This window comes from Sus scrofa, chromosome 1, assembly GCF_000003025.6.
Source record: "Sus scrofa isolate TJ Tabasco breed Duroc chromosome 1, Sscrofa11.1, whole genome shotgun sequence".
NCBI lineage: Eukaryota > Metazoa > Chordata > Mammalia > Artiodactyla > Suidae > Sus > Sus scrofa.
In genome coordinates this window covers 79886872-79907829 of record NC_010443.5, presented here as the reverse complement: position 1 = coordinate 79907829, position 20958 = coordinate 79886872, and the positions used below count along the sequence as shown (strand labels likewise).

The 20958-nt window shown below is 40.0% G+C and overlaps 1 protein-coding gene across 1 annotated transcript in view; it reads left to right on the top strand.

Annotated features, from left to right (window-relative positions):
* HDAC2 (histone deacetylase 2) overlaps positions 6233-20958 on the top strand; it is a 33885-nt gene continuing 19159 nt past the window's right edge. Inside the window, exons 1-3 of the mRNA XM_001925318.6 lie at positions 6233-6549; positions 18140-18252; positions 19350-19467. Coding sequence (XP_001925353.2) covers positions 6498-6549; positions 18140-18252; positions 19350-19467 — 283 coding nt within the window. The 5' untranslated portion in view covers positions 6233-6497. The remainder of the gene's footprint in view (positions 6550-18139; positions 18253-19349; positions 19468-20958) is intronic.

Genomic DNA, 20958 nt, shown 5'->3' with positions numbered 1-20958 from the left:
TATTTTGAAGATATTGAAGAATTTTCCACTAGGCATAGCAAGAATCCTTATTGCCTGCTATAAGTAGTTTTAAAGTAAAGGGATACCACGCAAACTTTGCAGGTCTGGTTCCAGATAACCACACTAAAGTGAGTCACATGAATTTTTTTGGTTTCCCAGTGCAGATAAAACTAATGTTTATACTATGCTGTAGTCTATTAAATGTGCTGTAGTCTATTAAATGTGCATTATGTCTAAAGAAACAATGCAAGTGCTTTAATTAAAAAATGCTTTATTGCTAAAAATACTAACCATCATCTGAGCCTTCTGCAAATCACAGCAGTAATATCAAAGACCAGTGATCACGTAAGTAATGAGATCCTGCTGTATAGCACAGGAACTATATCCAGTCACTTGTGATGGAACATGATGGAGGATAATGTGAGAAAAAGAATATGTATGTATGTATTACTGGGTCACTTTGCTGTACAGTAGAAATTGACAGGACACTGTAAATCAACTATAATGGAAAAAATAAAAATTAAAAAAAGACCACTGATCAAAGACCATCATAATAAACATAATAATAATGAACAAGTTTGACATATTGTAAGAAGTGCCAAAAGAGATGTGAAGTGAGCAAATGCCGTTTGGAAAAAAAATGATGCCAATAGACTTGCTCCATGCAGGGTCACCACAAATCTTCAATTTGTCAAAAAAAAAAATGCAGTGTCAGCAAAGCACAATAAAGTGAAGCAATAATATGAAGTATGTCTGTGTCTGGAAATACAGTGGAAAGGGAAACTCAGCAAAATATATAAATTATATATTCAGTTATTTTTCTTCTATAGTTCTATGGTTTCCTAATAGCTTAAAGAAAGCGTTCCTATAGGCGAGGTGTGGTGCACCAGATTTCAGTTTTGCAGCACACAGTTTATTCTTTAGGAATGAAGTCCTCATTCCATTGTATTCTAATATAATTGTATTAGTCAGGGTTCTCCAGAGAAACAGAACAAATAAGATGTGAGTAGCTATAGAAAGAGATTTATTTTAAGGAATTGGCTCCTGTAAGTATGGAGGCTACTATGTCCAAAATTTTTGTTGTGGGAGGTCAGCCAACTGGAGACTCAGGAAAGGTCAATATTGTAGTTTGGGTCTGAAGGCCATCCACTGGTAGAATTCCCTTTTGCTCAGGAGGAGGTTAGTCTTAGGTTCAATCCAGACCTTCATCTGATTAGATGAAGCCCATTCATACTGGGGAGGGCAATCTGCTCTACTTGACCTACTGATGCAAAAGTTAATCCCGCCTAGAAACACCCAGAATGATGTTAACCTAATATCTAGGCACCCTGTGGACAAATTATGTTGACACATAAAATTAACCATCACAATGACCTAAAGGGGTTGGATCTGAGGTTGATGAGGTTAATGATAATTTTTCTTTAGTAATTTTTACTAAAGAAATTTACTATTTCTAATAGTAATTTTTCATTTTCTAGTTGAATACTGTATGAGAAAAATTAAGGGTTTTCACGTGATTTTATGAAAAGAAAGATGAGCCTGTCAGTATAATAACTAGAAGAACCATCAAAGTTAATTATATGTCATTTGTATCTGAGCCTCTTATGACCACATCTAAATCTCAGATCCTTCACATTTCTCAGTTTTGGTGATGAGGCTAGGATGTTGAGAGTGGCACAGCTTTCTGAGAAAGGAAAGATCAAGGCTTTATCAGCCAACAGAATTTGAGGAAAGTCCATAGGAATTGGTAGCAAACACACTGACTAGATAGGTCAGCTAGGAATTACATGTCCCTCCACTGTATTGCCTCCTAATGAGAAGAAATTGAGGATGTGGTTTCAGGATGAATACCAGACGGTAGTTTTAAAGATAGATGCCTGGGAGCTCCCGTTGTGGCGCAGTGGTTAACGAATCCGACTAGGAACCATGAGGTCGCGGGTTCGGTCCCTGCCCTTGCTCAGTGGGTTAACGATCCGGCGTTGCCGTGAGCTGTGGTGTAGGTTGTAGACGCGGCTTGGATCCCGCGTTGCTGTGGCTCTGGAGTAGGCCGGTGGCTACAGCTCCGATTCAACCCCTAGCCTGGGAACCTCCATATGCTGAGGAAGCGGCCCAAGAGATAGCAACAACAACAACAACAACAAAAAGACAAAAGACAAAAAGACCAAAAAAAAAAAAAAAAGAGTAAAGATAGATGCCTGAACATTATCCCCATTGTTATAACTTTCCTCCAGGTGTGGGAACTTCTTCATCATGCTGGAGGCACATCCATCTGTACTCAGACTTATGTTGGTCCCACTACAAAGCCTCAACAATTGTAATCAACACTTTCTTTCAAGGGACACCTTGTTCACTCCCAGGACTACACTACTAGTGTGGAAGCCACACGTTAACTCTTCCACTTCCATAATCACAAGAACTTGTACCCCAGGTGTGGTCATAAGAGACCAGATGGAGGAGATCTCTCTGAAAAAGGGCCACCCTTAGTTACTTGGAAGAATTCCCCAGAGGGACCACTGACTCATTTATGTGCACTCTGTGATTGGTAATCCTGCTGATGCTAGTCAGTCATTTAGAAAAGGTGGTAAGAAATTTACCCTGACATACCTATGGTCAATTAATCTTGGGCAAAGATGATAAGAATAGAAAATGGGAAAAAGAGAGTCTCTTCGGCAAGTGATACTGGGAAAACAGGACAGCTGTGTGTAAATCAATGAATACTATACACAAAAATCAACTCAAAATGGCTTAAAGACTAAAGTATAAGGCATGACCCCAATACCTCCTAGAAGAGAACTTAGACAAAGCATTCTCTGGCATAAGCCATACAGATGTTTTCTTAGGTCAGTCTCCCAAGTCAATAGAAATAAAAACAAAAATAAACAAATGAGATCTAATCAAACTTACAAGTTTTTGCACAGAAAAAGAAACCATAAACAAAAAGACAACCTATGGACCGGGAGAAAAATATTTGCAAATGATGCGACTGATAAAGACTTAATTCAAAAACATACAAACAGCTCATATAAATCAATAACAAAAAAACAAACAACCCAATAAAGAAAAATGGGCCAAAGACTTACATAGACATTTCTCCAAAGAAGACATACAGATGACCAACAGGCACATGAAAAGATGTTCAACATCCCTAGTTATCAGAGAAATGCAAATCAAAACTACAAGGAAGTATCACCTCACACTGGTTAGAACGGGCATCATTAAAAAGTCTACAAATAACAAATGCTGGAGAGGGCATGGAGAAAAGGGAACCTTCCTACACTGCTGGTGGGAATGTAAATTGGTGCAGCCACTACAGAAATTAGTAAGGAGGTTCCTTAAAAAACTAAAACTAGAGTTGCCATATGATCCAGCAATACTACTCCTGGGCATATATCTAAAGAAAACTCTAATTTGAAAAGATGCATGAACCTCAATATTCATAGCAGCACTATTCACAATAGCCAAGACAAGAAAGCTAACTAAATATCCATAGACAGATGAATGGATAAAGAAGATGTGGTATACATAAAATGGAATACTACTCAGTCATAAAAAATGAATGAAAAAAATGACACTAGGGAGTTTCTGTTGTGGCTCAGCAGGTTAAGAATCTGACCTAGTGTGAGTGATGGGTTCTATCCTTGGCCTCGCTCAGTGTGTTAAGGATCCAATGTTGCCACAACCTACAGCGTAGACACAGCTCAGATCCCATGTTGCTGTGGTTGTTATATAGGCCGGCAGCTGCAGCTCTGATTCAACCCCTAACCTGGGAACTTCCATATGCCATAGGCACAGCCCTAAAAAAAAAAAAAAGAAATGCCATTTGCAGCAACATGAATGGACCTAGAGATTATCATACTACCTGAAGTCAAACAGAGAAAGACAAATATCATACGATATCACTTATGTGTGGAATCTAAAATATGACACAAATGAACTTATCTATTAAAGAGAAACAGACTCACAGACATAGAAAACACACTTATGTTTACCAAAGGGGAAAGAGGGTAGAGGAGGGATAAACTAGGAATGTGGGATTAGCAGATACAAACTACTTTATAAAACAGACAAATAACAAGGTCCTACTGTATATAGGGGACTATATTCAATCTCCTGTAATAAACTAATAATGGAAAAGAATATGAAAAAGAATATATATATATACACACACATATATATAAATGAATTACTTTGCTCTACACCAGAAACACAACATTGTAAATCAACTATACTTCAGTTAAAAAATTAAAAATAAAATTATTAAATAATAAATAGTTCCTCAACCAATCAAAATTTATGTCCAGGCTCTTCTCACATGTTCAAGGCTAAGTGCTATTGATTCCAACAATAAAAGTTATTACTAGTATTATAACAATAATCTTACTAATTCCTTATATTCACAGAGATCTTTATTATTTAAAAATTGTTCTGTATTAATTTTCTGATTTAAGGTACTCAATATTCACATGAAGAATTAATTACTCTCCAAGTAATACTGCCTCATCTTACAGATAATTCAGATAATCAAGTGACTTGTCCCCCAGTCAAAGGCCCACAGATACACTTATGGGTGAGACAGACATAGTCCTTCTTCTCATGACACTCGGTTCTAGTCAGAAATTCAGAGAAACTGTGGGCAACAGTAACATGGTGTGTGTTGCGCTAGAGGGGTACAAGCCACAACTACCAAATGAGGGACAGAAAAAAAACAGACTTGGGAATGGGGAGGGAGTAAAGTCAGGGAAGTCTTCCTGAGATGAATAAAGTCTCATTTCAGAAGCCACTCTGCTGGATCTGGGAAGAACATTAGCTTCTACTAAATTAACTTATTCTGTTCTCAGAATCTTACTGAGTTGATTTTGGACTTGATGAAGTAAAACTTTTACCATCAATACCATGTAATTTTTACTTCTAAGCCAAGGTTTCTCACAAGGTGGTTCTTGTACCATTTGAGGTGCCTGCTAAAAATACAGACTTGGGTGGAGGGGGAGGGAGGTTACCCTCAACTTACTTTTTCTAAATTTTTGGGGGGCAAGGTCCAGGAAAATTGCTGCTGTAAGTATGTACTACTTGGGGATTTTGAAGTCAAATAGCAAAATAAAGAGGATCTTGGTAGTGATTCTGACTGGTTCCTACTTTAATATGGCCTTTTTTGCTGTTGTTTTGATGGGGATATAGGAGTGTGTTTTTGAGGAAAACTGTAAATGGTAGAGTGAGCTAAGAGTTCTCCTTTGCAGACTGTCAATCCCCTATAAAGTGGCTGGCTTAGAGTAGCTACTTGATAAATGTTGACTTGACACAGTGACAAAGGTATTCACAAATTCCAAGTTTTGAAAGTCCTTTCTCTGAGCTTTCTGCTCCAATCTTCCAGTGCCCAGCCAGCGGAAGCAGTAATAACGGAGTAGCTAGGGTATGTAGATTTTGGAGAAAGTCAAATCAAACCCTAGACCATTAACATCTGAGAAGACCAATTTCCTTAATATGCTCCATTTATAAAGAAGGACTAGAAATAATACTTACATCCCAGCGTTGTTGGGCGTCTCAAATGAGTTAACTGGTACCTATTACAAATGGGTATCAATGAAATCTATCATAAATGCAAATGCTTAGAACCCTGTCTAACTCATAAATGCATTCCATAAAATGCCCATTCAAACCTAGGCAGTACATTCCACTCCTTAATATCTGTAACAGGTCCCCTTAATAGATAAGAACCTCTGAGCAAAAATCAGCAAAAAATGAAAAAATAAATGAAATTCAAGCAGACTCGGTTGAGGGTCCGTGGACTGCTGCCTGGAGGATTCGGCAAGGCCAAAGGAGTGCGAGAGAGGGGTCTCCCTGCGGCGCTTGCAGCACGTGGTCCGCCCGGGCAGGAGCTTCGCGACAGTGGGGGAGGGGAGCGGCGTGGGACGTCGCGGAAGGGGTCTAAGCGCCCGGGCTACGGTTGAGGAGGCGCCGACTGCGCAGGCTCGGGATAGGCGCAACCACTGTACGAAGAGCCGAAGGGGGGAGCGTTTATCCGGCTCCACGCTTCCTTCACCCACTTACGGAGAGAAAGCCTGTCCTTAAAAAAAAATCATTTTACGACTGTATTTGGAGCGGCCCTCTGCAAGTTGCTCATCATTAGGAGGCCTCTTTACCCAGGACTGAAGAGGCCTCTTTCTCGGGTCGTGTCCCCTCTTCCCCCGTGGAGTCGCAGTGGATGCATCCCACCTCCCCTCGGCCTCCGGAGGTGGTTTGGCTGCCCCCTCCCCCTCCCCAGTGTCGCGAGTTGGCGCCGCTGCCACCCCCCGGTCCGCGCTCTCGGCCCCTCGGCCGGGCGGTACCGAGCCCTCCCGGCACCCCCTCCTCGCCTCCCTCTGGCCTGCCTTTCCCCGCAGGACTGCCAGTTCAACCTTCACCCCAGCCCTTTTCTTTCGGCGCCGAGCCGCGGCGGCAGCAGCAGCAGCAGCAGGAGTCCGAGCCCGGAGGCGGCGGCGGCGGCGGTGGCCGGGGAGCCCATGGCGTACAGTCAGGGAGGCGGCAAGAAGAAAGTCTGCTACTACTATGATGGTGAGAGGCTGGGCTGGCGGGAGGGTAGCGGGCAGGGCTGCGGCGCCGGGCCTCGAGCCGCACGGGGCTCTGCAGCAGCCGTCGCGAGTGGTCCCAGGTGCGAGGGTTCAGGTCAGAAGGAGGGACCGATGTTTGGCCGCATCCTAACCCATTCCCGACCCGGCGCCGTCCAGGAGTCTCGGCCAGGGGCTAAGTGGACGCCCCACTTTTCCCTCCTGGCCGTCTTCCTCCGGCAGTCCGGACTGCCGCCGGCCTACCAGGCTTCGTGCTGGTGTGAAGCAGACGGTTCTCCCGCGCGCCTCTCCCGCCCGCCACTCGTGGGAGCGGAGGTTTGGGGGTGCTCTGCACCGGCCCCTTGTACCCATCCCTCCCCCCGGGTCAAAACAGCTTCCCCGGCCCAGACTCCACACAAAGCCCGACGGCCGCGAGAGCTCCGCCCCTCCCGCCCCCATCCCTCCCCTCCCGCCCCCATCCCTCCTTACCTCTCCCTCCCCTCCGTCCCTGGCTGGCCGGAGAAAGGCTGTCCCCTCCTCCGCGCCGGCCTCTCCCCAGACCCCTCAACCAGGGTGGGTAGCGGAGAGTAGCTCCTGAAGGTGGGGGCCCACGTCCGCTTTGGGGTACACTCACACCGCTGTTTTGCCTGGGCTTCTTTCCTCTCCTTTGTTTGCCGCTTTCTTTGAGCGCCACTTTCTTAGCATTCAAATGAAAAAGCTTCACTTCCTCAATAAAAATGAGGGTTTTCGAGTTGGAGGTAGTCAGTCTTCTCGGGAAATTAAGACGGTGGTAGGGCAGCGTGGGGCTGCTGCTGCTGCTTGTGTTGCAGCTCAGACCCGATGGGTCCTGGCTTGCCTCTGTGAGGTGGTTACCACCCACTTCTTTGTTGCTCTTTGTTTGATCGGGAAATATACCCTGCTTTGGAGGTGTAGGGAAGCTAGCATTGGCATCTAGCTTGCGAAGGCTATTTCTAGGTGGTGGGAGTCGCGGTGCAGGAAAACTTTGAGGAGTAGTGCAGAAATTGGTATAAATAATGATAGTCTTGAGCTCATGGAACAGTGTGTAAAAGTCATATAATTTAAAGGGTTCTTCTCAATTGCAGTTTGAGCAGTAACATTAAATCTTTTTGAATCCGGATGCTATAAATTACACTAAACAGAGTAGTTAGCTGCTTTACAGATTGCACAAAGGCATTAACTTAAGTAGGTAAATAGTTCCTAGAAAGAAATTGTAAAATTTAACAAAGAAGCTAGATTCAATGACCTGAAAAGGTCTATCCAGTTTGAATGAAGCAATACAAATTTTGGATGCTTTTGCCACATTCAGTGTATTATAAATCACAAAGTTTTAAAGAGTGGTGGAAAGATCTTAGAGGACTAGGTCAGAATAAATCTGCCTTTAATTTTAAAATAGCTGTACCATATCTCAAGTTAGCAAGGATAAATTATTTTGATGCCTGTTTATATGAAATAACCACCTGTGTCATTGTGGAAAAATCTAAAATCTTGGAAAAGAAATTTAAATAGTTCAGTATTTGGTAGCCAATACTCAGTAGTAACAGCCATGTTTTAAAGACCTGTTTTTTGAGAAGTCCGCTTATATGTGTGATACAGATTGATCTGAAATTATGCCGTTATGGAGGGGTGGAGAGAGGGATATATTTTAATTTTAACGTGAATTATTATAAGGCTTCTTAAAGTTCTTTCTTTAAGAATTCATGCATATTTTGAGTCACTGGCCTTTCCTTGCATTGCCTGGCTAAATTGGAAAGTAAATAACAATATGTGTAAGTTAATTTTTAAAACAATATTGTTTCTGAGGTTTAGAGATTTGTTCTTGTCGGGTCTTGGGGTAAAGGACAAAGGTTTTAAAAGTTTGGAGTAACTAGTGCTAATGCTCTTCCTACAGCTGTTAGTTGCTGACAGTGATAGGCTCTGGAGAAGTAAGCTGCTTGAAACTTGTGGTCACCAGGCTTGAACTGCAGAACCAGGAGGTACACCTAAGCGTCAGTTTTATCAATAGCTGTATATTCCTGGGCCCATTTATGATGAGCCTTTGTTGAGGGAATGGGAGCAAGCTGTGGTCCCAAGGGCAGGATGCAGACTTGATAGAAAGAGTAGTCTTGTGATTGTGACCTAGTCAGTACTTTATGGTGGACCTTTATAAAGCTTTATTTGATGGCCAACAGCAGGTGTATAACTAACCGAATGTTTGGATATCTATCCCTGGTTAGGTTATCTGTCTTTTGTCTCTGGCTCTTCCTTGCCTCATTTTTAGAATGGAATTTGTAGTTGCTTATATTTGGAATTTGCTTTGGGTTCTTTTTGGGGAGGTGGGGGTAATAACATGTTTTGTAGAGGTTATTAAATTGAATAGGTATCATTATGCTAATTCTTTGTATATGATAGTATATTACGCTGTGTGTAGTTAATTCCAAAAGCTTGCATTCTCATCACCACAAAAACCCTATTATGTTTATAAAAGTAGTGATAGTTTTTTTTTTTTTTTTTTTTTTTTGCAAGGAAGGAGGATGCAAGTAAGGCAGCTTATGCATCAAAGAATTAAATGTGCAACATGAATTGGATTGGGAGTGAGTAGGATCAGTAATAATATGGCCTTAATAATCTATTAGATTAGAGTAGCTAGTTTTAACTTGGTAGTAGAAGGAAGAAAGATAAAGAGGAAAGGAGTGAAGTAGCAAGTTCTCTAAACATAGGAATCCTACCTTTAGCCTTACTGGGACCATTAGGCCTATTCTTGGTGACAGAGAGAGACTGTCTAGCAAATCAAAGAAGTTTCTGAAGACACATGTACTATTCTCTGTGCACATTGTAGTCCTTGGTATCATACTCTTTGGATCACTGGATTAATGGTTCCAAGTGAGCCTTCAGTGAGGTGTTCGTTAGTGTTTGAGGAAAAGTAAGAGAAGTTCTTACTTATTGCAGCTATTGACTGATGACTCATTCTCAAAAACATATATCTAAATCTTGATCATCCAGTATATACTGCAAGATTGTCAATAACCACCTATAAAATGATAGTAGACACTGAGATCCCTTCTGATTTGAAAATGATGTGATTTCTGTACTTAAATGTAATTAGCAAACCATGTGTGTTAGGTTCTGATGAAATACTCATATTCTTAATGCTTTATCTAGAAATATTAACTGTTTAAGCTTGAGTCAAATCACATTTATTGACCATTTTACTGTATATTCAGTGTAATGGGATTGTATATATACATAATTTATGTAACTATATGCATTGCTCTGAGCTCTGTTTTTTCCTCCTTTGATAGGATACATCAAAATACTTGGAGATAAATAGTTCAGAGAAAAAGCATTCAACACTGTACAAAGACTATATAAAGTTACCAAGATCATGTCTTCTAATACACTTAGTTTACTGTAGGGTATTGTAAAAATTCTACTTGACAGCCAACAGATTGTCTTAGACCTATTTGTAACAGTGGTGTCAAAGCCTTTTTGCTAGATAGCCTTTGATATAACTTCATGGGTTCTTACCTGGAAATCATTTCTTTGGGGGAAATCAGTGTGCTGAATGAATTACAGCAGCAGTTCATAAATACCAGTGATTTTAATTGCACATCATTAATTTATTTATTTATTTATTTATTTTTTTTGTCTTTTTGCTATTTCTTTGGGCCGCTCCTGCGGCATATGGAGGTTCCCAGGCTAGGGGTTGAATCGGAGCTGTAGCTGCCAGCCTATGCCAGAGCCACAGCAACGCGGGATCCGAGCCGCGTCTGCAACCTACACCACAGCTCATGGCAACGCCGGATCGTTAACCCACTGAGCAAGGGCAGGGACCGAACCCGCAACCTCATGGATCCTAGTCGGATTCCTTAACCACTGCGCCATGACGGGAACTCCTGCACATCATTAATTTAAACATAGTAGAACATAAGACTGAGATTTTCATATACTTGGATTCTCTTTTCCCAGATATTTTTTTTTGCCATTTACTTCATTCAAATTTCACCTTATCAGAGAAGGTTTTCCCTATTACCTTAATTCCCAATACTGTTTTTCCTCCTTATCAATTATGCCACCCAGCTTTTGTCTCTTTCCCCACTAGAATATAAATTTCATGAGGACAGAGTCTATTTTGCTAATGTCTGTACCTCCACCAGCCTAAATTAAGTAATTTTTTACATTATTGATGAATAAATTAAAATCTTACATTTATATAGATAAAGCACTTTCATATAATATTTTCTCTAATTCTTTCAGCCACTTTGAGTTACAAACAGGACAAGTGGTGTTTTGTTTATTTTTTCATGAAAATAGGTTTGTATCTCTGTTTGACTCAATCCACTACTTATCCTTTTGTACATTGTCTAGTTTTAATGTTCAAGGAGAGTTAAAACCTGGTACCTAAGAGATTTTTCCTTTTTCTTTTGGTGACACAGAGTAGAACTATTGCTGATACTACTACTACTGTTACAAAAAAGGTTTCTCTGCTACCACAAAAAGTAATACTTATTTCCCCTAGCAAAATTTTTATTATTTATTTATTTATTGCCACACCCATGGCACATGAGGTTCCCAGGCTAGGGGCGAATTGGAGCCGTAGCCACTGGCCTATACCACAGCCACAGCAGTGCCAGATCCAAGCACACCATAGCTCATGGCAACACCAGATCCTTATCCTTAACCCACTGAGTGAGGCGGGGGATCAGACCTTCATCCTCATAGATACTAGTCAGATTCATTTCTGCTGTGCCATGACTGGGACTCCCTCCTTAACAAAAAATTTAAAAAATGCTTGCGTTGACAAATCCTTAAAGGAAACAAATTGGGAGTGGGGTTAATCATTTCTTGGGGAATGGTAATAGCAATGAAGTATGGGTAAGGTCAGATTTAAAAGTTGAAGTGTAAGAATGAAGTCAACTTTGGGGTTCAGAAATATCAAATGAGCTTAAAGTCCCTACTATGTGCCAGGTAGACAAAAGATTGAAGTCCTAAAGATGGAAATGGTAGACTACGTTAGATAGTGTGAACTTTATAAGGTCATCAGGCAAGAGAAGGCCTGAAGGAAGAGAATGGGCCAACCTCCTTGAAAGAGTTTTCCCTCAGGAGTTCCTGTTGTGTCTCAGTGGGTTAAGAATCTGACATAGTGTCCATGAGGGTTTGGGTTCAGTCCCTGGCTTGCTTAGTGGGTTAAGGGTCTGGCGTTGCCACAAGCTGCGGCTTAGGGCATAGGTCACAGATGTGTTTCAGGTCCTGTGTTGCTGTGGCTATGGCATAGGCCAGCAGCTGCAGCTCTGATTAGACCCCCAGCCAGGGAACTTCATATGCTGTGGGTGTGGCTGTTATTAAAAAAAAAAAAAATTCTTCTATACAAGACATGGCTGGGTAGTTAGAAAGAACCTGGTGCACTTAACAGAAAGGAAGCCAAGAGGAAGGAAGGCATGGGGGGTGCTGGGCCAGGTCATAAAGGGCCAGACCACACAAGACTTTGTGGTAAGAGATTTGGACTTTATTCAGGGAACTGAAAGCCATTGAAGGTTTCTTAAGAGAGAATCTGGCAAGTGGAGAAAGGATGATCAAGAGTAGAATGTGGAGGTCCCGTCATGGCGAAGTGGAAATGAATGCAACTAGGAACCATGAAGTTGCAAGTTTGATTCCTGGCCTCGCTCAGTGGGTTAAGGACCCAGTGTTGCCATGAGCTGTGGTATAGGTCGCAGCTGTGGTGTAGATCTGGTGATGGCTGTGGCCTAGGCTGGTGGCTACAGCTCCAATTAGACCCCTGGCCTGGGAACTTCCATATGCTGCGGGTGCAGCCCTAAAAAGACCAAAAAAAAAGAGTAGTAGACTATAAGACTGAAGGCACATATCATGTATATATTGGTCCACATACAATGTGATTGCCATTGATAGACATATTTAAGGGAGGTTTGGGGAGTAAAACTGATAGAACTTGTTGACGGATTAGAAGTGGAGTTGGGGCTTGGTGATGATTGATAAAGGATGGCTTCTGAATTCCTGAATTGAGCATCTAGGTGATGTATTCCTGAGAGAAGATTTTCGCCAGCGCTCTTGCTTCACTGACTTACATGACTTCACATGGCATATGGTAGGCTCTTGATTTGTTAAGTGACTTGAGTGAACTTGAGAAACTCCTGATATTTAAAGGTTGGTGGAGGAGTGGCTGTGAGGTGGTAGTAAAATTCAGGAAGATGGATTATGGAAGCCAAGACTGAATGTTTCAACAAGTGGTCAGTGTGTTAATATCTTCTAGTGGACTAAGTAATGTAGTCTGGAAGACAGAAGTAATACTTCCTCTTTTTTTTCCTGGATCATTTTTTTTGGTCAACTTACCTTTAGGGGTAAAAGTACATTTCATGGTCCTGAAATCCAATATTATCTGAAAAGTGAAAAAAAAATTTTTTGGGAGTTCCCATCGTGGCTCAGTGGAAATGAATCCAACTAGGAACCATGAAGTTGCGGGTTCGATCCCTGGCCTCACTCAGTGGGTTAAGGATTGGCGTTGCAGTGAGTTGTGTAGGTCACAGACTTGGCTCGGATCCTCCGTTGCTGTGGCTTTCGTGTAGGCTGGTGGCTACAGATCTGATTAGACTGCTAGCCTGGGAACCTCCATATGCTGAGGGTGCAGCCCTAGAAAAAGCCAAAAAAAAATTTTTTTTGTAACTTATTTGTAATCAAATGCTTAACCTGAATTAATATTTATGATCTTTATTACACCTGTTGTGAATAGTCAGACATTTTTGCTGCAAAAATGTTACTATTTGATTTAAGAATGCTCCCCAGACTCTAGGAGATCACATAATGTATGGCATATGTATCATATTACATTTTTAAAACCTGAAAAAAAATCTGAAATACATCTAGTCCTAAGAACTTTAGATAAAAGAGATTGTATACCTTGGTCGCCAGTTGTCTGATAGCTTCTTTTGATACTTAACCCACTGTGCCACAGTGGCAGTTCCCCTGATAGCTTCTTGAAGAGTGAGCAGTGATGAAAATTTTGCAGATGACTAAATCTTTTTGGTAATTTCTTGACATTGGCAAAGTTTGTTGTATTCAAGGAACCACCTTCAACTAAGTTTTCTGGATACTTGATGAAAATCGGGGTAGTATTTTAAATGCCCAATTTACATTGCTGATCATTTAAAAGAGATGAATGAAATCCACAAGTTTCTAAAACTAAGGAAAGCCATTTTATCTTTATTTAAAAGTGGCTGAAAGGCTACACCTACAGCATATGGAAGTTCCCATGCTGGGGTCGAATCAGAGCTAGAGCTGCCAGCCTATGCCACAGCCACAGCAGCGCCAGATCTGAGCTGCATTTGCAAACTATACCTCAGCTTGGTGGCAATGCTGGGTCCTTAATCCACTGAGCCAGGCCAGGGAATGAACCTGCATCCTCATGTATACTAGTTGGGTTCCCAGTCTGCTGAGCCACAATGGGAATTCCTGGAAATTGTTTTATTACACTACTTGGTGTCAAAAGCAGGAAATATAAGATAATAAATGGTAATGCTTTAAAATACACATCAAAAAATCCTTGTAACAAACATTTTGAAATGTTCACATTGGCTTTTGTACAGCAACTGTATTATGCATGAGTTGATTCTCCATTTTTTCCCAAAATTTCTTAGATAATTTTATTTATTTTGTAATAAAATGAGAGAGGAAAAAAAAAAAAAAAACAAAAAACCTGGATGGCTAAGTTCCCATCGTGGCTCAGTGGAAATCAATCTGACTAATATATGTGAGGACTCAGGTTTGATCCCTGGCCTCACTCAGTGGGTTAAGGATCCGGCATTGCCATGAACTGTGGTGTAGATCACAGATGCAGCTTGGATCCCACGTTGTTGTGGCTGTGGTGTAGACTGGCAGCTACATACAGCTCCAATTCAGTCCCTAGCCTGGGAACCTCCATATGCTGCAGATGCGGCCCTAAAAAGACCGAAAAAAAAAAAAAAAAAAAAAAAGAAGTGGGTGGTGAGTTCCCATTGTGGCTAAGTGGTAACGAAAAGGACTAGTAACCATGAGGATGCGGGTTCGATCCCTGGCCTCATTCAATGGGTTAAGGATCTGGCATTCCCAGGAACTATGGTGTAGGTCACAGATGTGGCTCGAATTCTGCGTTGCTGTGGCTGTGGTGTAGGCTGGCAGCTGTAGCTCTGATTCGACCCCTAGCCTGGGAACTTTCATAAACCACACGTGTGCCCCCACCTGCAAAAAAAGAGAGGAAAAAAAAAAAAAGTGGATGACTACAAAGCAGCAATGTAGGGAATTTTGAGATGGAATTAAGCAGGTAAAAGTTGGAGAGGATTCTTTTAAATTACATTCTTGAATAATTCTTCATAAACCAAATGGCAGTTATCCATAGCTTGGCTGCCCTTGCTGATGTGTCGTTTAGGTGGTGTGCATGTTCTTGGTGAAACTGGGGCCCCAGGTATCGGGAAAACTTGTTGAAAGATGTGTATGTTCATATAAAATCTGAGGACCTTGTTGATAAAAAATAAGTACTTTGATGAATTATACACATCGTTTCTATGGTCATTTTCTTTAAATTAAAAAAGACCCTAAGCCTTTATTAAAATGTTTGTATTCCATATTATGTCCTTATCAGGCTTCCCCCCTACTATTTGTTTCTAATGACTGTAAGTGTTACTACTTTGCTGGTAGGTACTACTTTCAATTGGCAGAGTTGCCCTGCCTGCTTGAGTTTGAATCTAGATCCTCTACTTGCTAACTGTGTGGTTTGATAGTACTGCCTCAATTGACTGCTTCTCACTGACACCCATTATTATAAAATAGGAACAGTAGTAATAATAGCTGTATCGTAGAGTTGTTGAGAAGGTTAACAGGTAGTACACATGAAGTGCTTGGAATAGCGCCTCCTAGTAAGCTCTCTATGTGTTAATACTGTTAACATCTTTTTTTCAAGCACTCTTGCTGTGAAATTGCAACTGAACTCTCCCTTTTATAAATTATTGTGGTCTTTTGCATTATTAAATTAGTAATGGCTTTTCATTAGATTTTCAGTATGTATATAAGCAAGAGTTTTTGATATTAAGATTAGATATTAGAGGAGTTCCTGTTGTAGTGCAGTGGAAACAAATCTGACCAGGAAACATGAGGTTGCGGGTTCAATCCCTGGCCTCGCTCAGTGGGTTGAAGATCTGGCATTGCCATGGGCTGTGGTGTGGGTTGCAGGCATGGCTCAGATCTGGCGTTGCTGTGGCTCTGGTGTAGGCCAGCAGCAGCGGCTCTGATTGGACCCCTAGCCTGGGAACCTCCATGTGCCTTGGGTACAGCCCTAAAAAAAAAAAAAAAAAAACAAGACTAGATATTAAAAGACATTTCACCTTCATGATTCTTGCACAGAGGCAGATGGAAGTTATGTGAAGACAAGAGTTTCTTTATTATTCTTGTGATCTCTTTTGGTAGTGAAAAAAACTTAGAAATACCTTATTTGCATTAACTTAGGTCCTTGATGCTTTGTAACTCTAGTGGGCTTTCCATAGCTAAGAATTCATTGAGACCAAGCTGCTTTTAAGAAACTGTATATATGTGCTGCCACTCTGTAGGCCACAGCTTTATTGCTTGGAAGGTACTTTCCTGAAGTCATAGCCTCTGAATTGTGATAAATGCAGAGGAGTGTCCCCGTGCTTTATTGCATTAAGGAAGATGGCTTTCCCTTTAAATGACCATGTCTATGTTTGAATCGTTTTCAGAGGAGAGCTTGTGTTGAAAATGAAGAGTTAATTAGAGAGGTGTGATATCAACAAAACAAGTAGTAATAGAAACAGTTATGTTATAAAAATGAATGTTCATCCTGGACTATTGTCAAAAATATGGAAGAGAGAAGAACCAAAAGTTTCTGAATTCTTAGTTTCCATTAAACAGAAAAAGGTGTGTGTTTAGGCAGGATCTTGAAAGAATTTTTGATTTAGAAGATGAATTAATGGCATTCTTTATCCCTAGTTTTTGTTATATGAACTTGTCTAAATGATTAACTTCAAACCATTAAAATCAGTTTGTCCTAACAAAATTTTAGAATTCCTTGCTTAAAAACTAGAATTAGTACTGAAAGTGATTTCTAATAAAGACTGTTGTAAAAATCGCCCATTACATTAGAAAGAGAGTGTGTATTTAATTGGTATCCTTGAAATTTGATAAACAAAAATCCAGAATTTTGGTGTTACTTGATTTAAAATCTTACATGTAAGTTTTAAGACCTTGGAATATAAGATGTCATAAAAAGATAGGTTAGGAATTATCACCTTTTTGTTGTTGTTTTTGTCTTTTTAGGGCCGCGCCAGCGGCATATGGAAATTCTCAGGCTAGGGGTTGAATTGGAGCTACAGCTGCCAGTCTACATCACAGCCATGCCATACCCAAGCCTTGTCTGCAACCTACACCACAGCTCATGGCAACACTGGATCCTTAACCCACTGAGCAAAGCCAGGGATTGAACCTGCATCCTTATGGATACTAGTCAGGTTCATTAACCACTGTGCAACTGCAGGAACTCCAGGAGTTATCACTTTCTAATCATGAAGAATGAGACAAAGTATCCTTATTACCTTAAAAAATGTCCTAAATATGCTGTCGTAGCAAAACTTTACTTAAAATCCAAATTTCAGTTGCCAAAATTTCTGTTATTAACTATGATATTGGATATACAGAATATTTTAGCCAGAATAATACCAACTATAAAGATTTTCTGGAATGGAATTTCCTGGCGGCTCAGCCAGTTGAGGATCTGGTGGCTCAGTCGATGCTCTGTGGGTTCTGTCTGTGGCCTGGGGACTTATACATGCTGTGGATGTGCCCCCCCCCCAAAAAAAAGAATTTCTGGGACACCAGTGAATCATCCCAGAAGCAGTATTTGCTGTAAAATTTTTAGATCATACTGATGAAACTCAGAGGATTTACCTTGAGCATCTGAATTTGCCAATGATTACTAAAAGCAGATATCATTAAGGAACAAAATTTTTTTATAAGTGAGTAAAAAGTATTTTATTTGGGTTGCTCCTAAATAAGAAAGTTTGGTAAACTAAAGATCGGAAAAGCTTGCTTACCTTAATCTGTGAGCAGACATAATGTATTAATGGAGTAATTGGCATGTAAAAATGTGCATAGTATCTTTTTTTTTTTTTGTCTTTTTGCTATTTCTTTGGGCCGCTCCCATGGCATGTGGAGGTTCCCAGGCTAGGGGTCGAATCAGAGCTGTAGCCACCGGCCTACGCCAGAGCCACAGCAACTTGAGATCCGAGCCGTGTCTGCAACCTACACCGCAGCTCACGGCAACACCGGATCCTTAACCCACTGAGCAAGGTCAGGGATCGAACCCGCAACCTCATGGTTCCTAGTCGGATTCGTTAACCACTGCGCCACGACGGGAACTCCGTGCGTAGTATCTTGGTAGAAAACCAATACAGTTTGAAAGTTGTAAAATCTAAAATCCTTATTTAAGATTTTAAATAAAGCTTACTTAGGTGAAAAATGCCTTCTGATGATGAACTGTAAAAATTTAGATAGTTCATGAAGATTCTTTTGTTAGTATTGTTCATTTTGTCTCTTTTCTATTTTAGGTGATATTGGAAATTATTATTATGGACAGGGTCACCCCATGAAACCTCATAGAATCCGCATGACGCATAACTTGCTGCTAAATTATGGCTTATATAGAAAGATGGAAATATATGTGAGTATGCTTTTTGGTAAAATATTCACTGATTTTTTTTTTTTTTTTCTTTAAACTGCTACTTTGAAACTTTGTTTTCAAAGTTAGAGGGCATTTAGTAGATGAAAAGTTACAGAAGAAAACAAACTCCTCTTTTTGTTTTATTCTTCAGAGAAAACTTGAGAGTTTGGGACCTGTGGTCTCTTTTTTTCCCTCTTCCTTCAACCATTTTAAAAAGCAGTTTCCCTCCCCCAGGTTTTCACATATCTGGAAAACAACTCAATTTATCATAGTAAATATTTTTATTACAATAAATATTGACCTGTCTGTGCTTCTGAAGAGTTGACCTGAGGCTGTTACAAAAGAATTAGGTAGAAAATTAATCCTACAGATATTTGTTGGCATAAGGAACATTGTGTTAGTGAGCAAACAAAGTATTGATTTTGTAGAAAAGATACAGTATATATAAACAGATAAGAGATGTAACAGTTCTTATCTATGGGAAGAAAAGAAAGACTTGAAGCAGTTACTAATGTTGTGCATTATATGTGACTTTGTTTCTTTCAAATATAGACATTTGGAGAAGAGTTGGATAAGACCAATCAGGAAGCCTTGTGGAAGAAGTGTCATAAATGAAATTACCCTCCTAGGAACAAGGATCATTAGGATAGTCAAAGGAAGAGAGATTAGAACAGACTATAGAGAATGAATCCATTCTGTCTGAATGAGTCTCATCCTTACTGAAGTTTATTGGTCGTTGATGAAATTGCTGGATATAGAGCAGAAGGTTAATAAAGATAATGTGAGAAAGGAGAGTGTATGAACATGGATTTGTCTTGAGAAGAGTTGACTTATTTCCACTAAAATAAAAGGAGTGACTAATTCATAGTTGGTGTTAGACCTCCCTAATCTTTTTATAGGAATATGAATTATCTTTAGCTATGATTACTGTTTCCTAAAACACACATGTATAAATATAGATTAGCTTTAGAATTTTATCTACTTTGTCCTGACAGACCTAATTCTTTTTCGAGAGTATCGTTAGGGGAAATTGTATACTTTGTATTTGATATAACCAGTTGTAATTCTGCAGTTCTGACATTTATTTTTCTTCACAGAGGCCCCATAAAGCCACTGCTGAAGAAATGACAAAATACCACAGTGATGAATACATCAAATTTCTGCGTTCAATAAGGCCAGATAACATGTCTGAGTATAGTAAGCAGATGCAGAGATGTACGTTTCTGTGTTAAAAATATACATTAGTAGTGATAAGTATAAATGAGTACTTTTAGAAGCTTATAATTAGATTTTTCCAAATCTAGGTATTTTGTCCTGATCTATTTTAATTATTTATTGATTTGAAAAGTCAGTGTAATAACACCAAAACTACTTAAGTAAAACAACCTATCTGAAGCCTATTGGTCCACCAAACTACCAAAGCTATTTGGATGTTCTCTGCTTTGTTTTGGTTCCTTGTTAACTTTGGGATAATGGATATCAGTAGGGAAACCTCACTCTCCAGCTTTTAAAAAAATTGATTGTACTTTAGCCTAAGCCTGGTGAGTATACCTCCTACCTATTTGTGTGCTTTAGTTAATCCGAACTATTCCAGAAAGTTCCAAAAAATAAAACCTGAATTTGCTTCCTGCTGGCAACTATTTACATTGTATTTACAACTGTATACTTACGTTGTATGGGTATGTAAGTAATCTAGAGATGATTTTAATGTATGGGAAGATTGCCACAGGAATATGCAAATACTATATAAAGGATTTGAACATCGTCAGATTTTGGTCCTCAGGGTCCTGGGACCAATCCCCTAAGGATACCAAGGGACAGCTGTACATACTGTCTGTCCATCACTTAGTTTTGTGATATTTGTGAAGCTTTTGATTCTCTTCTACATAGTGTTCTCTTGTAGATAAAAACAGTTTTTATTATTAGAGACTGGTTGGCTTGAAGATGCCCAATGTCATTCTAAAATGACTAGAATGTTATCTTTTGACGCTTGATACTGGAGTTCATTCTCATCAGTGTTTTTATTGTTGGACTTCAGTAATGATTTTTTTAAAAAACAATTTCAGTAATAATTAAGTGTAGTTTCTAAACATCTCATAAATTCATAGAACTTTATGTACATTTCTAGAATAGATTATCTCATTTGATTCAATAAAATGCTATAATATAGATAATATTTGTTGCCTTTTTTTATAAATTTATCTTTTTTTTTTTTTTTCCGCTTTTTAGGGCTGCGCTCATGGCATATGGGGGTTCCAAGGCTAGGGGTCCAGTCAGAGCTACAGTTGCCGGCCTGTGCCACAGACACAGCCATGCAGAATCTGAGCTGCGTGTGTGACCTACACCACAGCTCATAGCAATGCTGGATTCTTAACCCACTGAGCAAGGCCAGGGATTGGACCTGCAACCTCATGGTTCCTAATCAGATTTGTTTCCACTGTGCCACAAGGGGAACACCTGTTTCTGTTTTTTCAGTGGGTATTTAGGCTTAGATAAAGAAGTCATGGGTAACCCTACGGCAAATGAATGAACAGGATTGGTTTAAAATTTATGTAATAGTGAATTGTGTTAAGATTATGACCCTATCTGAGCAGCAAGAGGCTAAAATTTATTCTTTATGGTGTTAATAAATTAAGGGTGTACAAAGCTATATAAAATAATGACCTTTTTTCTTGAAACGGTTAAAAAAGGCAAAGCTATATAAAA